We start from the raw sequence: 17,588 nt of genomic DNA, 5'->3' as shown, positions 1-17,588 counted from the left end.
ATGAACACTGGTAACATGACCTGTTGAAACTGTTGAAATGGTACTAAAACAAAAACAGTGGTTTATGCATGCTTACATATTTAAATTAGTTTTCACACAATTAATGAAATGTTTTCTTAAAACACTAAACACTCAACTGACCTCTTTATTATTGAAAAGGAATGAATATCTACTACACTTTAGAATGGTAGTAATAGCAGAGTAGTGAGCTGACACCAAGGGCTGTGATAAAGACTTCCGCACAAAGTAGTGAATAAGACGAGGAACATGCTGCTCCATGTTAATATCACTTTGTAGTGGCAGTACTTCATCGAGTAAAGCAACCAAATTCATATAAACCTGAAAATATGTATTCCATCATTTGAAAAGAAGTACCAGTAATGATTTTTTTTATGAAATACATCACGAATATTCAACACTTTAAATGCTTCAAAGCAGTTTTCAATCTTTCCATATAGTATCAGCATTTAGTAAAAATTAAGAAAATTTACAATCAAAATAACCAATGGATACAGCAATAATGCAAATTCTCTGATTACAATCAACAAACTCTACTGAATTTTGGAATTGTAGAGTTGTGAATCAGAACAATAAACTTTAAAACCTTTCATAAAATTCAAGATACTATTTGTTGGTGGAACTTGAAATACAAAACCTTACCTGAAAATCTTTAGGAGTCTTAGCTCTAAGACCAGACACTGGATCTGAAGTAACATTTTCTCCCTGACTTGCATCATCCTCCTGAATTGTGAAGAAAATAAAAAAAATTTTTAAGAGCTTCAGGGTCATCTGTTCACAATTTTGTAGATTGGATGACTTTTGCATGGATGTACAAAACTTTCACTGCAAATGCCTGTTTTTGATTCATAAGCTGCTCCATAATGGTTTTCCCCTTTGAAAGATTATAAAAATTTATAATTTTTTTTATAAAAAACTCTTACACCCAGTAATTTAAGTTTGAAAAAAATTAGCTTCTCTTTCTACTAATTTTTAAAAGTATTAAATATATTTTAAGAATAATGTAACATTTTAATAAAAGCTCTGACCTTTGGTTTTGGAAACTTTAACCATGTTTTCATGGAACTTGTATAACATGCCTATTTTACGTTGTTTAGTTACTAAGCAAAATTTGTACTTGTTCTTGTAGTACAGTATTCCCCCGTATTGGCAGGAGATGGGTACCAGAGAGCCCTACGAATAGCTCAAGCTGGTGAATAGGTAGAACTCCCCTTTAAAAATGCATACATCTGCCTTTCTTGAAAGTTCAAATACCAAATGTATACATAAAGTATCATCCTACAACAAATATAACATTGAATTGATATTAATATAATTTCAAAGTCATCTGAAACATTTTACCATTAGAAATATATAAACAGCCAAGAACACAGAGAGAGAGAGAGAGAGAGAGAGAGAGAGAGAGAGAGAGAGAGAGAGAGAGAGAGAGAGAGAGAGAGAGAAATGAACTTCTAAAGGCAACACTTCTTCCCATCCCATGAATACATACGGTATATCTTTTACAAAGTAGAGAGAAAGAGAGGGCTGAACAAGTATCTAGTCTATCAATTCTTTTGCTGATAGAGAGAGAGAGAGAGAGAGAGAGAGACCAAATGTATACCTTATGTAACATCCTACATCAAATTTACCTTAAATTATCATCATATTACTGTATTAATCTTAGAGATTGTGTTAATATAATTTCATAGTAATCTTAAATGTTAGTACCCTTTAAAGTATATACATACATACATACTTATGTACATGGGATATTAGTCTCACACAGACATCTAAGGAATTAAATTTAAGACAAAGAAAATGAGAGAGAGAGAGAGAGAGAGAGAGAGAGAGAGAGAGAGAGAGAGAGAGAGAGAGAGAGAGAGAGAGAGAGAGAGAGAGAGAGAGAGAGAGAGAGAGAGAGACTACATGAACACTTAGTGGCAATAACACAACAGCTCCTCCCCCTCCTGTCACATTACTTAATATTTGACAGCTTTAGTACCTGGAGTTAGAAAGAGAAGGCTGGGATTTCCTCCATTCTTACATAATTTTTTAAATTTATAAACTAAAATCTCACTAATTCACTATAGGATTTTCTTTAATGAATTGATATTATTGCTGTTTACATTAATATTAATATTTGAAAATAGTAAATCATTTATTTATCATACAAAAAATATACTTCTCTGTAAGAGAGAAATTATTTTTATGTGATATTTAATCTTATTAAACTTGCTAATACAGTATTAATCAATATTAATATTTGAAAATTAGTAAATCACTTTTGTATCATAAAAATTAAAGATTATTTTCACTGGAAACCCTGGCGAATAGGCGAATTTTCCGCAAATAATGGGTAGATATGGTCCAAAGAGAAATCGGCGAATCTGTGAGTCCGTGAATTCGGAGAACGTGAATATGGGGGCCCCACTGTACACATGATGTTAATGTACTTTGATTTATTATACAGGCCATCCCTGGTTTATGATGGTTCTGGCTTGAGATGCTCCAAGGTTACAACGCTTTTCAAATATATTAAACAGAAATTATTTTGCAGTTAATGATACATATTATAGGGTTACACACTTATGATGCCAATCTGACAGATGATATGTGACTCCAAAAAGGCAAAATAATCAATATTTGGAGTTTTTTTATGAAAAATGCATTTTCATAATTTTCATACACCCAAAGCATTAAAAGTAAAGTTTTCTTAGGATTTTCGACAATGTTTCGGCTTACGACGATTTTCAGCTTACGACGCAGCACAAGAAATGAAACCTCGTCGTAAACCGGAGACTGCCTGATATTCTTTTCAAGATGGTTAAAAGACATTGAAATCTGTTTGGTATGTGACCATATAAGATTACATCACAATGGAATTGCACTGGAATGATTGCAATTAAAGCACTAGTTTAATGGATTCTAGTTTCATCAATTTCCCAGGCTTTACTTTAACCCTTCCTCCCAGCCCATTTGTTACAGAAACATGGTAACCTACTATGGCGATGTGAGATGTCGAAGGTGTGTTTGTCCTATAATTTTTATAGCGGTTTATCTACATAACCCTTACTTGTGAATTTATAAGCCTGAGGCTTATTTATTACACTTTGATGGATTCTCTATACAGACCAACCTCTTAAATCCAAAACCTTGGGACCAGGCCACTACCGGACCAAAGAAAATCCAGGAATGTAGAATACATCCCTAAAAAATGAAGCCCCATAGGTAAAATGACAAAACTTTTATTTTCATAGGTACCAAACCTGAGGTCTTAACATCATGATTACTTTCCAAGCCCCAGCTAGTAACTGGTAAAACAAGGAATCTGTGAGATCTGGCAATGCCTGGTCAGAGACTGCGAATCAGACCTCATGACACTTCAGTCTTGCAAGGTAATTTCACATACTACAAATAGCCTAGTTGCTAACTTAGCCTACTACTTGGTTAAGTTCTGACAAGGCTTTTAATCATTTTATTACTCATATATTTTAACTTCATCATTTTATAACTTGTATTGTATAATATTCTTTAAAATAATGTACTTTAACACATTTAGCCTACATTCCCGAGTTAGCCTAATTGTAGGTCAACTACAGTACTAAACTTCTCTGAATCTGCACATTACTATTGGTGAGCTTCATATCCTAAATTTTGTATATTCATAATTATTGCTATTAGCTTCTTTGTCATTAATTTTATTGTAAAGGGCAGTGAAGTGAAGAAAATAATGAATGAATTTTGGTGATCACAGTGCACTTGAATGTTAGTCAAAATGTAAACAAAGCACACTGCATCACCGCCATCTATAGAGGAAAACAAACAATAAACTATTCGATAATGAAATACAAATTTTCTAGCATAGATAAAGATTTATGCTTGCGCTTCTTACCTCTAGTATCATCTGATCTCATGGGTGGCATATCGAATAGGTAAATACAGTTACACAGAAGAATTTTTTGAAATGTATCACCCATGTCTTCAAGCACACACACAGAGAAAGGAATTCGTGCTTTGCCAAATATCTCATTGTTTTGAATAAAAGTTTGACTTAGTTCAGCCTTCTCAAGTGGAATATTTGAAAAAGTATCTTTATTCATTTAAAGTTAATATAAAAAACATATTGGACTTCACATATTTTCATTACTAACAACTTTTTTCATAAATGCAAAGATGTGGCATAAATTTTACTGTCTTTAAGTTGTAAACAATATGTGGTGCCAGTGCAACGAACTATTAGTGGCATATTCAAAATCAACCCAAACTACAGGAGTTCCTGGACCACAGAATGCTGGTTTTCAGAGGTTCAACTGTACTTCCTTTAGTTTGGTTTCCTGTATCTTAATATCTTATATTCTGTATTCAGTATTCTTAAACTTTTCATACATTTTAATTAATTCTAAGTTGAATGTTAATCACTAGAAAAGATGACCCACTAATCTTCCAGCATCTACGTGAAAATTTAACATTAGAAAAATGTTGTATTGTGAGCAATACAAGATGGCATTTGTGTGCCTGGAGATCTTGTTAAACTTATTTATAATAAGTAATTATACTCTCATGGACTATGACACTGTATAAAAGTTTACTGGCCACCCCTGTCAGTGTGAAGTTATGTAATTCATTGGTCTGGTTAAATTATCCTTTATCATTTAAAAATTACATTGGTCTGGTTAAATTATCCTTTATCATTTAAAAATTACCTTTTTCAATGCTGAAAGTGAATTTGGAAACTGCCCCTCTTCCAAGGGACTTTCAAACCATCACTTTTTATACAGGGATATCCTTGGAGTGAGCAGGAACAGTGACTGAACTTGGTAACAAGGTCATTAACTAGTGGCTAAGGGGGTGAATGGAGGAATACCCCTCATTCTCCTTCTGTTACTAACAATTTTTTTTTTGCCTGTTCTAATGTTCAGATGTCTTATTGACAAGTTGAACTTGTGTTTATTGGTTGATTTATTTTTTTTTGAGAAATGTCTTTTTAAGAGGTGTGAAAGATGTCAGCAGTAAAGCTTTTTATCCCGTCCATTTTTCATTAGATAGATTCCTACTGTTTAATATATTCCTGCTGTTTAATACTAATCTTCCTTTTAGATTCAACTGTGTTGGTGTAATAGTGGATATTCTAAGCAGAGGAGTTGCCTTTAAGTAATATCTACCTCTTTCTCCTCGCTGCCACAGACATCCCTTACAATGCTTCCTGTTGTTGCTGCAACTACTAGAAGTTCATCACTGTTGAGTTTCAAGTAGCTCTCTTCCTTCCCAAGAAAGATGCCCCTGAGTATCAACTACTGTAAATTCCTTAGAGGAAGAAAGATAGACTAAAGTAAAGAGTGGAAGAAGTTCATTGCTATTGAGTTTTCAGTAGCTCTCTTCCTTCCCATGGAAGATGCACCAGAGTATCAACTACTGTAACTTCCTTACAGGAAGGAAGCCAGACCAAAGTAAAGAGAGGAAGAAGTACAAGCCACAAGCCCTGCTGTCCTTTCCCCACCACCACCTCTTTGCCAAGCTGTCCCTCCTCCTCCTCCTGATCTTCTTCACCCTTCTTTCATGAAGAGGAATAAGGTAATCCAAGACAGACTCCCACAAAAAGTCCTGTAGGGTATCTAGCAGTGTAATTCCCAGTTTCTTGGGTGGGGGGACAGGAGCTCCTGAACACCAACAAATGATTAACTAGCTTCTGGCCAGGCTGACATGGACCTTAGTAAGCTTTTCAATAGCCAGTCTTGGATAAATTGGACGCAAGGATTGCCTCACCTACCTCATGCAGACAGCAGGGTGGGCTCTTCCTCCTTGTTTCCCTGGAAGTTTATTTGCTAAATTTATTTACTTCCTGGCTGACCAGACAGCTCCCAGTATCATGTTCTCCCTTTCTATTCCGCAGGGACAAGATGGAAGTTGCATTCTACTATCCTTAGGGCAGTCTAAAAGTCTAAGCTTTCTGTCACTACTGTTCTGTTGAGTGGTCAACAGGATTTTGACCTCCCTGGGTTTCAAATGACCCTGCCTATTGCTTACTAACCTACAGCCACTTGGCTTTCAGATCTGCTGACTCTATAATGGGTCTCTGTCGGCCAGTGTCTGTTCAAAAAGATCCAGACTTTCTCATTCACCTTTGCTGAGACAAGCTCCTGTTAATCTATGCTGTAAGGCTTTTGCTTAGCTATGAACCAGGTTCAAGAATGAGGAGCTTGAATTTCATTGTCCTGGTGGAGTTATACAGGCATGATTAATTCTGAAGTCTTGCCCACTGACTTGAAATTCAAGCTTCCATAGAATATGGAATACATCAGAAAGGGCTGGATATGGCCTTGTCTTTCACAACCTAACCCAAGCACCTTATAAGCTGTTCGACGAATCCTCTGACAGAGAGCTTACTCTAGACTCAGCAAGGCATGTTAAAAAGTTTCTTGACATCTTGTCCGATCCTTGGAAGGATGGAATCTCTCACTTTTGAATGTTCCAGAGAGTGAGCTCCATAAATAAGAGTTGGTTCAGAATGTGTGCTGTGGAAGCTTTCCCAAGATTATCATGCTCACATATTAGTATAAAGACCTCTCAAAATGGCTGTTCAAACTCTGCTTTCTGGGGTCCTGGCGGCCCACGACCACTAAGTCCCATGAGACCCCCGGAATTATCAGCTCTAGTACATGGTATTGGAATATGGCACAACATTAGCTTCACTGGTACCAATCAATGTACCATAGGATGAAGATAACACATGCATGGAACAGAATTCCAAGACATGGAGATTAGTCCCATGGAGCTCCTCAAGTTCAGTGAAATCTGAAATAGCTGAGACCCGAGGAAAGCAGCCATGGTTACTATTGTACACATGCATCGCTAGCATCCGTCACCAGCCACAAGCCCACCAGGATGCAGCACAAATGTGCACACAGATAGTTCCAGTACCTGTGAGTACCGTACAATGGAGACCTGTTGCGTGGAACTCCCATCTGCTCGCTCTAGTTCAAGGACAATTTATGCACTGAGCAAGAAGGTGATTAATAGCTCTCCTATGGCTGGCCCAATGGATTAGATATTTTTTATGTGGCTACAAACCATTTGGTTACCTAAGCAATGGGACTACAGCTTATTATGGGATCTGAACCACATCAAATTGAGAAATTAATTTCTAGTCACCAGAAATAAATTCTTCTCATTCCTCGTTGGCAGAGCAGGGAACTGAACTTGCAACTACCCAATCAGTAAGCGAGCACGTAACCCACTTGTCCAATGAGGAACTAGGAGGTTGCACTGACTCAACCACAAGTGCTTGCATGAACCATTACTGGATGGGTTACCAGCAGTCCTCGTCTGGAAAGGCAAGAGCAGACATGGGGTACCAACTATGCTTATTAACCCCAGTGCTGACCCTACCTATGGCAGATGTAACAACCAAAGGTGAACAAACACTACCACCACTCCTACCACGGGAATGGCATTTATTTAAATCCCTTCTTCTGATAGGTTTTCTGAGACTATTACTGCCTGCAAAAGGAAAATGAGAAAAATGAAAAGGAGCAGGAAAAGGAAAAGCTTGACAAGGATTAAGACGACAAAGGCTTGTCAGTCTTGCTCCTAGTTCTCAATTTATTTTCCTACAGGGGTAGAAAACTGGCCAAAGCAAGGATTATTATCATCAAAGCACTTGGTGACACAGCCATTGCCACAAGGGCATTTTCCTAGGAAGGACAACTGTCATCAGCGGTTCACTAAGTCTAGGTTTAACGCGCGCAGCTGTAGCAGCAGCAGGTAACTCTTTCAACTCAGCCAAGAGGTTGAAGAAGGTTCAGACTGACAAGTTCCCTGGGGTACCAAGGGAGGGCCACATCTCAAGAAGATATTCAACCAATGACAAGACACCCAGAAATGTTCTATTTCATATGTCAAATACAATTAAATGTCTCAGTAAAGATTTTATATACACATTATACAGTGGGCCCCCTTCATTCGCATTCTCCGTATTTGTGAATTTCTCTCTGGACCATATCTACCCATTATTTGTGGGAAATTTGCCTATTTGTGGGGTTTTCCGACAAAAATAATCACCAAATAGTGTATTTTGATGTTATTTTCATGACTAAATACATTTTTATGACACAAAAATGATTTACTAATTTTCAATTACAGGGCGACCCTAAAAATAAACGAGCCCTATGCACATTTTTTGTGATATTTCCTTCATTCATTTTCTGATCACTCTTATTTTGCAGGACATAGCAGCAGCAACACCTGCAAGCACAACGAGGCCTCAATGGAACCTCGAGCAAAGAATATACTCAGTAAATTTTACTTCAAGACGGGCTCGTTCAAGAAAACCCAGGAGATTTTCATGCATCATTTCAAATGCGAGAATGCTCCCTTCACAAGCAAATTTTAGTACTGGGTGGACCACTTTCAGAAGTATGAGACCATGAAGAACCTCAAGGAAGCCACTGATAATTGTCCAAGCCACTCAGGATGTCCCAGGAGGCACACAGATGAGCTAATGGAGAGGGTAAGGGAGTCCCTTGACCCGAGTCCGAAATGCTCTGTGCACACGCGAAGTCAGTCTCTCAGCATATCCCCTGAGACGTGCCTTCAAGAGAGAGCTACAGACCCTCTATCCATTGCTTATGAGAAAGTTCTGGTTCCAGCAAGATGGAGCAAGCTCTCACACATCAAATCTTTCCTGAGACTGGCAGAGAGAGAACTTTGGAAGCCATGCGATCAGTCTCAAGACTGATTTTGAGTGGGCATCTCACAGCCCAGACCTTAACTACCCCAGATTTCTTCCTTTGGGGCTACCTGAAGGACAGAGTGTATGGAGGGGGACCCAGGACCATCACTGAACTCAAGGAAACCATTAGGGAAGAGGTAAGAACCATTCCTCAGTCTGTTTGTAAGGATGTCTTGAATAACTTTGTGCTAAGCCTTAAGAAATTCACGGAGTTGAATGGTAGTCATCTTGAGCACATGCTCTAAATTGAAGAAAAAAAAGGCCAATGACTATGATTTTTTAATATGATGTTCTGAACACAATAAACTAATTATATATATATATATATATATATATATATATATATATAAATATATATGTGTGTATATATATATATATATATATATATATATATATATATACTAATAATATAATATTAATATTAAGTTTAATAAAATTGAATATCATAATATAAAAATCTCTTTCTCTCTCTCTCTCTTACAGGGATGTGTCTTTTGCATGATAAATAAATGATTTACTATTTTCTATTAATATTAATGTAAACAAGAATGATATCAATTCATTAAAGAAAATACTATAGCAATTAGTAAGATTTTTTAGTTTATAAATTAGAGAGAAGACTGGGATTTCCTTCATTCTTTCATAATTTTTAAATTATTTACTACAGGTAGTAAAACTGTCAAATATATTAAGTAATGTGACAGGAGGGGGAGGAGCTGTTGAGTTGTTGCCACAAAGTGCTCATGTAATTTCTCTCTCTCTTACTAGTAGAGACGAGAGAATTTTTATAGTATATGTACTATATGTTTATTTATACTTTCAAATAATAATATTATAATAATAATAATAATAATAATAATAATAATAATAATATTACTGTAATTACAAAATTCATATTATGTGATAGTATTTTAAAGAAATACAAGAATCTATCCATTTCACTCTTTTAATAAGGATAACTCTCTCCCCTTTTGCCACACTGTAAGTGTTAGAAGTATTTTCTGAGAGAACAGAGAGATATTCTCTCTCTCTCTCTCTCTCTCTCTCTCTCTCTCTCTCTCTCTCTCTCTCTCTCTCTCTCTCTCTCTCGTACTGAGATGAAAGAATTTTTATGGTACTAGTACGTAATATGTTTATTGATATTTTCAGTTGTCAATAACAATAATAACAAAATTAGTGTGGTAGTATTCTAGATATAAAAATAACCTTTCTATTTCACTTACGTAAGGATAACTCCTCTCTCTTACTGAGATGAGAGGATTTTTATGATAGATGTATATGAGTATTAATATTTTCTCTGTATCCATTTTCCTACCTTCTCTCCCTCCAAAGAAGCTCGAGCTTGGGAAGCTGTCAAACATGTCAAGTAATGTGACAGGGGAGGGGAACAGTGCCATATAATCGTCAATGATGTTAATAGTTTTTATGCAATTTTTTTTTTTTCTCTCTCTCTTTTTGAGATGAGATCATTTTTATGGTACATGTATGTAATAAGTTTATTATTATTATTTTCCAATAATATTACTACAATATGTATAATACTATAACTGTAATTACAAAATTCATATGTGCATATTTTAAATACAATAATCTTTCCGTTTCACTCTTTTAAATATTGTAAGGACAATCTCTCTCTCCACAAGATACGTATGTCATAGTGGTAACTCTCTCTCTCTCTCTTGGCTGCAAGTGTTAGAAGTACACACACACACACACACACACACCCACACAGCATAAATATATAAAAAAAATTCTATATATATATATATATATATATATATATATATATAAATACTTATATATCATATCTTATAATATATATATATCTATATTATATATATATATATTATATATAATATATTATATATATAGTCATATATATATATTATATATAGTATGTATATACCTTTTAAGGCTACCAAATGATTTAAGATTACTTGGAAATTATATTATTACAATTGCTAAGATTAATACAGTAATATGATAATAATTTAAGGTAAATTAGATGTAGGATGTTATATAAGGTATACATTTGGTGTTTCTATTTCTTCCTTCTTTTATCTCTCTCTCTCTCAGCAAAAGAATTGGTAGACAGACAAATAGATACTTGTTCAGCCCAGCCCTCTCTTTCTCTCTTCTCTGGAAAAGATATATGTATTTATGGGAGGGGAAGAAGTGTTGCCTATAGAAGTTCATTTCTATCTTTTGATGTCGTCAGGAGTTATTCTCTCTCTCGTTTTCTCTCTGTTATTGGCTGTTTATATATTTCTAATGGTAAAATGTTTCAGATGACTTTGAAATGATATTAATAATATCAATTCAATGGTATATTTAATGTAGGATGATACTTTAAGTATACATTTGGTATTTGAACTTTCAAGATAGGCAGATGTAAGCCTTTTTAGAAGGGAGTTCTTGTGAATTTTAGCCTAGCCTAACTTTCTTTACACAAATGTATAATCTACCAACCTGCATGCGTTCTCCAATACCAGTATACTCCCGAAATCACTTTGAATCAACAGCACAACAAGACTTACGACCCAAAAACTCCTACTCGACAGAGAGCTCTCTCCTACCAACCAAACAGCACAAGCATGTGTCTCCTTCTTCCCCCTGTTATTGCTTACATCCATCAGACGCAGCCGCCATCTTATCTTCTATAACGTCACAGCCTATGACATCACAACACAACTTAAATACATCAACAAACACCTTCTAAAATCAACCATATGCTGTCCATATATGGGACACCCACCATATTTCAACAATGCATAAATACCAATAACAATTATACAATATATAACCACACTCATCTCTTTCTCCCTCCCCTCCGACTATTTCCTAACCTAGTTCCCTCCTAATTTCCTTCATCCTCCAACTCTTTACCCTCCACATAATTTCTAATACTTTCCCCTGAAACTCCTCCTTTAGTTAATACTTCAGCCACCCGCTCCTTTCCTTTTATCCATCTCACCTCCTTTATTACCCCAGATTCTATGGTTTCCCTTATTGCTGCAATATCTATTTTTAATCTCTTACTACTTACACCAGTGCTTGATTTGATGGCGGTCATTAGTGTTTTACTATCAGTATTAACCAAAGCTTCTAAATTTCTCCCTCCTACTACCTCTTGCCACAAATGTTTGAAATATACCAATCCTTCTATAGCCTCCCCAACACTCAGGGCTTTGGCCTCAATGGTGGATTTTGCCACTCCCCTGGATTTCCTAGACTTCCACCATATGGGACTTCTCCTCTTCCCATCTATCAAGGATATCATATAACCCAGTTGAGTATGGCCATCGTCCGTTTCCAAATGAAGAGTCTGCATAGGCTTCCCAATAAATCTTTTCTTCCTCCATCTCACTTACTGTAACTTTGCCCATCATGCTCTTAGTTTTTCTCACAATTTTAATAATCTTCTTCACATCCTGAGTCGTTCCTTCTTTAAATGCTTTTACTTAATTCACAAACATCGCATGATATTTCTGGCATGGTATGTAGTGATACACAATTCAGCTGCCCTACCACTGATCTATACTCGGTTAACTCCTTGTGTTCTAGCACTATATTATCTGTATATCTTCTAGCTTCTGGTTCTCTTATAGAATTTATATACTGCCACTGATTAAGGGAAAATCTCTCCTTCTGCTTTATTACTACTCCTATATACTTAAACCTTTTACTTTCTTGTTCTCCTACTTGTAATTTCCCTTTCAATTTCCCAATTGTTTCCTTTAAGAATCCTTCAGTTCCTCCATAGAAAAAATCATCTACGTGTGTACACAAAATGCCAATCAATTTATTGTCCTTTTTCCAAATGAATTTATTAGTTCTAGTCTACTTCTCTCACCTTGAAGCTCCTTCACTACTTTACAATACCATGCTTTTGCTGTGTCCTCGAGCCCATAGACAGTTTTCTTCAACTTCCATAATCCCCTCCAACCATCTTCCCTAGGTGGCTTTAAATACACTTCTTTTTGTATCTCATCACCTTGTAAATATGCAGTTTTGATACCCAATGTATAACAATTCCAATCTTTCACCTTTATTATGGTTAAACAGAATTTTAAAATTTTAGCATTGCATGTTGGAGTGCCTTTTCCGACTCTGGCATCTCTTCTTCAAACCCTCTAGCTACCAATCTTGCTTTACATATCCTTTCCCCCCCTCTTTTATCTTTTCAGTTACTATCCATTTTGTAGCTATACCTTTTTGTCCAACATCATTTACCTCCTCATATACCTGGTTCTCTCCAACTTTGAAGTTCTTCTTCTTTAGCTTTCATTACGATTCTATTTTCAAATCCCAGCAACACCTCCTCTTCATCTTCAGTTTTTTTCTACCTGACTATAATCCCTCAAGTTAGCCCACCCTTTGTCACCTGACTGCGAGTCTTGTACATTGTACGAATCAGCCCATGCTTTGCTTGATCTTTTTCCTGCAAGACTAAATATAGTCCATTCCTCTACTTGTCCTGTATTGTTGTTTATAGCTCTAAGTCTATTTCCCTTTTTTAATTTTGGTATCTCCTCCATTAACTCGCCTTCTATTGACTCACTTTCCCTGGCATCTTCCACTGTTTCCTCTACCACATCTCTTTCTTTGTACTCTTCTTGTATCCCGCTAAACCTCGGACATTCCCATCTCCATCTAGTCTCCCTTTGTTCACTGTCGGATCCAGGCATTTTGATCAACCATGGCTCTGCTACCAGTTTGAATTTTAGCCTAGCCTAACTTTCTTTACACAAATGTATAATCTACCCACCTGTACGCATTCTCCAATACCAGTATCCTTCTGAAATCACCTTGAATCAACAGCACAACAAGACTTATGACCCAAAAACTCCTACTCAACAGAGAGCTCTCTCCTACCAACCAAACAGCACAAGCATGTGTCTCCTCCCCAGTGTTATTGTTTACATCCGACAGACGCCGCCGTCATCTTGTCTTCTATGACGTCACAACACAACTTAAATACATCAACAGACACCTTCTAAAATCAACCACATGCTGTCCATATATGACACCCACCATATTTTGACAATGCATAAAATACCAATAATAATTATACAATATATAATCAGTTCTAACTATTCGCGGGTTCAAGATATTCGCAGGGGTGTCTGGTACCCATCCCCTGCAAATACGGGGAGAACACTGTACGTACTTGTAAACTGTAATTTATGTGACACAGGAACACTTCTGTTTATCCCTTATTAAAGGAGAAAATTAAATTAACAGTTAGAAATCTTCATTAAGAATTCTTTATCAGCATTTTCATTGCAGCAAATAAAAAACCAAAGCCATATTAAGTTCAAGATCTACTTTACGGAAATATACACCATCGTAAACCTACCAGTTTCTCTTCAGTGCCTTTGAAAGTTTCCAGATTCAGTTTCTCACTTATTTCCAAAATACATATTATAAAGTTAGAATACAAGATAGAGCTTATTTCAGTTTTTACAGGAGCTGGCATATCTGAAAATAAAATAAAAGGATGTTAAACCATCTAATACAGTAATACAATGTCCATAATATACCTTAATGGACCAACTTACTGTCACTATCATCTGTGTTTTTTTTAAGAGTAATACACAGAATTCGATTTTATGTAATGTCCCAGGAGGTGGCTACTCTATTTTAGGAAGGATTGTTACTAATAGATATATAACCAAACTTGTTAAGTTACAAACTCCAAATTAATCTAAATTAACTAGGGATGGAGGAGGAGGGACACATCAACTGTGAGTGATAAGCAAATATGGAGCTTACAATGCAAAGATTATCATTTTCACTGATAACCATTTTTTTTTTTTTTTTACAAAGAACTAAGGTTCCTAACAAGTTTTTGCAAAAGCTAAAAACCAGGAATCTATCATTGCACATCACAGAATTCCAATCACAAGATATACTCACCTTTAACATTGATATTTGCTACTTTCTCTAGTGTCAAAAATGCCTTCCATACAGGCAAAAATGTCTTGTAAGTCACTATTTCATTTTTCAAGCCCCTCCATTTTTCCCCTCTACCACTGCCTTGATCTATGGTTGTGTCAATGTCTGGCTCATGTGAACATGTGATGAGGATGAATCTATAAACTGAAATTAGAAGAAATTTGGATAATCATCTTGATCTCAATGTAAAATAAGCATTTTACAAATATACATGGTGAACCAATTTAATAATTACCTACGTAAAAGAAGCCTGACTAGAGGCTGAGGCTGTTCCTTCTCTTAACCTGCTAGATTTCATTTGCATTCCAATGACTACCCATTTAAGGTTGATAAGAATGTGCACTTAAAGGGGTTTGATGTTTGTGGAGGTATGCAGTCTCCAATCAGTAGTTTTTCCCACTGTTAACAGTATTTTTTTTTATATTCCTAATATTCACAAAGCTTTAAAAAAAATCTAAAAGTACTGTACAGTATATGATCTGCACAGGAAAAGTAGTTATGGGCTACAAGCCCTTCAAATGTTTGAATCTGTGTTCATACTAAAACAAAAAGCATAATTTTTATACATAAACTTATAGTTGTTACTTATACAGGTATAATAATTTTAATGCTGATATAAAATAATTCATAGAGCAAGTATCCATTACTCTTAAAAATCACATTCAAGTTCCTCATCATGTTAATACAGTACTCAGTTTTTAATATAGAAAACTGAAACACTTACCAAATGAATGAAGAAAACCAAGGAGAAACTCTGCTTTCTTGTAAACTGTATAGAAGAGACTGAAAACTGCTAGGAACGCAAGATGTCTCAAAGGTTCAGGTACTAGTTGGAAGTCTTCTAACATGCTTAATGTCAATTTCAGTACACTTTCCAGCATAAAATCACTTACCTGAAATAAAAAATTATGTAATCCAAAACAACTAAACACGAAAATAAAAACTTGAAATAAAAATATAAATAACTTGAAACTGTCAAATAGTTTACATATAACAACCTGCTGAAAAAACAAATCCTATTCAGTATGCCATAATGGCTGCAAGAATGCAGCTTTGGATAGCCCGCAACCTTAATCCCTAAAATTATTTGCACTGTAGGCAAAGAGTACTAATTAAAATAAAATGAACAAATTAACAGACAAATATTTTAAAAATATACAGCAGTTCAAATGTAGGGCAGAAAACTTATTAATATCTATAGTATAAAAATGATATTGTTATGATACAATAAAGTTTTATACATACTTACCTGGCAGATATATACATAGCTATTACTCCGTCGTCCGACAGAAATTCGAATTTCGCGGCACACGCGGCAGGTAGGTCAGGTGATCTACCCCCCCGCCGCTGGGTGGCGGGAATAGGAACCATACCCGTTTTCTAATTCATATTTTTTCTTCCAGCTGTCTCCTGAGGGGAGGTTGGGTGGGCCATTTAATTGTATATATCTGCCAGGTAAGTATGTATAAAACTTTATTGTATCATAACAATATCATTTTTATACATTCAACTTACCTGTCAGATATATACATAGCTGATTCACACCATTGGTGGAGGGTAAAAGACAGCTATTACTGAATAGACAGGTAAACAACATACGTTGTAGGTAATAAATAAATAAAACCTTGGTTCCTATGTGTTTAGACGAAGGGTCGACTTCCTAGCTATTGCTAGTAGTCTGCTTCGTCTCAAGAGCCTCAGCGAGGATGTGACCTATGGCTAAGAGTTCTTGTAGATCTGTCAAATGGGGGTCTTATCCACTTACTTGACAGAATCTAGTGGTCATTTGTCATGGGGTCCTTATTTCCACTTTACATGACAATACACCAATGGCTATTGGCATAATTTAAGGAGCACAACACCGATCCCGATCACCTGATCCTAACACGAGGGTTTGTGCTTAATTTGAAAAAAGCTATCCCCAAACTCATTTCAAATAACCCCAGAAAAAATAATACACTTATGTTAAAAAAAAAAAAAAAAAAAAAAAAAAAAAAAAAAAAAAAAAAAAAAAAAATTAATTCACTAGTTAAGGATCAGTGTCGGCTCCCTATCCCAGCAACGCATCCGTGGACACGTATAACAAAGAGAGAAGGATCTCTCATAGGCCCACTTGATCTCCTTCGTGCAAAGAGAAGTCAACACAGAGTTGCATCTCCCGTTATTACAGCTAATATGACTCTCACGACATATTGTTATGGAAAGAACAAGAATTGTTAAAAGCTCGCACTTCAAGCGCTTTTAATTCTTAGCTGTTTGAAGGGAAACATCAAGTTACTCAAGAAGTGCTTTTAGAGATTCCACTCTTCCAAAGAAGACCAGGGCTTTCTTTGCAACAGATCTCTTCTGGATGAAGCCCAGAGCTTGGCTTGCGCCTGGCTGGCGACTCGCCGCCTGCCGGCGCCTTCGACCGCCTGGCCTCGGCGTTCTCGGCCTTGGCCTGGCGTCCTCGCGACCATGGCTGGCGACTCACTCGCGCCTGGCCAGAGCCGGCGCCTCGGAGCCTGGCCCTGGAACATACTGCGCCTGGCTAGAGCCTGGCGCCTCGCTCCTGGCTGGAACCTCGCGCCTGGCTGGAGCCTCGCGCCTGCCTGGCGTCTCGCGGGCCCTGGAGGCGCCTCACTCGCGCCTGGTTAGAGCCTGGCCGCCTCGCGGCCTGCCTGGCGTCCTCGGCGCCTGGCTGGGCGGCCTCGCACATGGTCTTGGTGGCCTCGCGCCTAGCCTGGGTGTCTTGCGCCTGGCTGGCGCCTCGCGTCTGGCTGGTGCTTCGCTTGCCTGGCGCCTCGCGCCTGGCTGGCTCCTCGCGCCTGGCTGACTCCTCACTTGCTGGAGATTCGAGCTTGTTAAGAGTCTCGATGACAACTGGCGATGTCCACCTCGGACACTTTATTTGCCTGATTTATTC

At 36.8% G+C, this 17,588-nt stretch overlaps 1 protein-coding gene across 1 annotated transcript in view; it reads right to left on the bottom strand.

Moving 5' to 3' along the window:
- Window positions 1–17,588, bottom strand: part of LOC135222815 (DNA-dependent protein kinase catalytic subunit-like) — a 763,170-nt gene that overhangs the window by 558,486 nt on the left and 187,096 nt on the right. Inside the window, exons 9-13 of the mRNA XM_064261121.1 lie at window positions 15,408–15,576; window positions 14,645–14,827; window positions 14,085–14,206; window positions 661–741; window positions 142–339 (exon numbers count right to left, since the gene is read on the bottom strand). Coding sequence (XP_064117191.1) covers window positions 142–339; window positions 661–741; window positions 14,085–14,206; window positions 14,645–14,827; window positions 15,408–15,576 — 753 coding nt within the window. The remainder of the gene's footprint in view (window positions 1–141; window positions 340–660; window positions 742–14,084; window positions 14,207–14,644; window positions 14,828–15,407; window positions 15,577–17,588) is intronic.

Source organism: Macrobrachium nipponense, chromosome 8 (genome assembly GCF_015104395.2).
Source record: "Macrobrachium nipponense isolate FS-2020 chromosome 8, ASM1510439v2, whole genome shotgun sequence".
NCBI classification, from domain to species: Eukaryota; Metazoa; Arthropoda; class Malacostraca; order Decapoda; family Palaemonidae; genus Macrobrachium; species Macrobrachium nipponense.
Note: the sequence above shows the minus strand (reverse complement) of the source record. Positions and strands in the feature narration are given on the sequence as shown.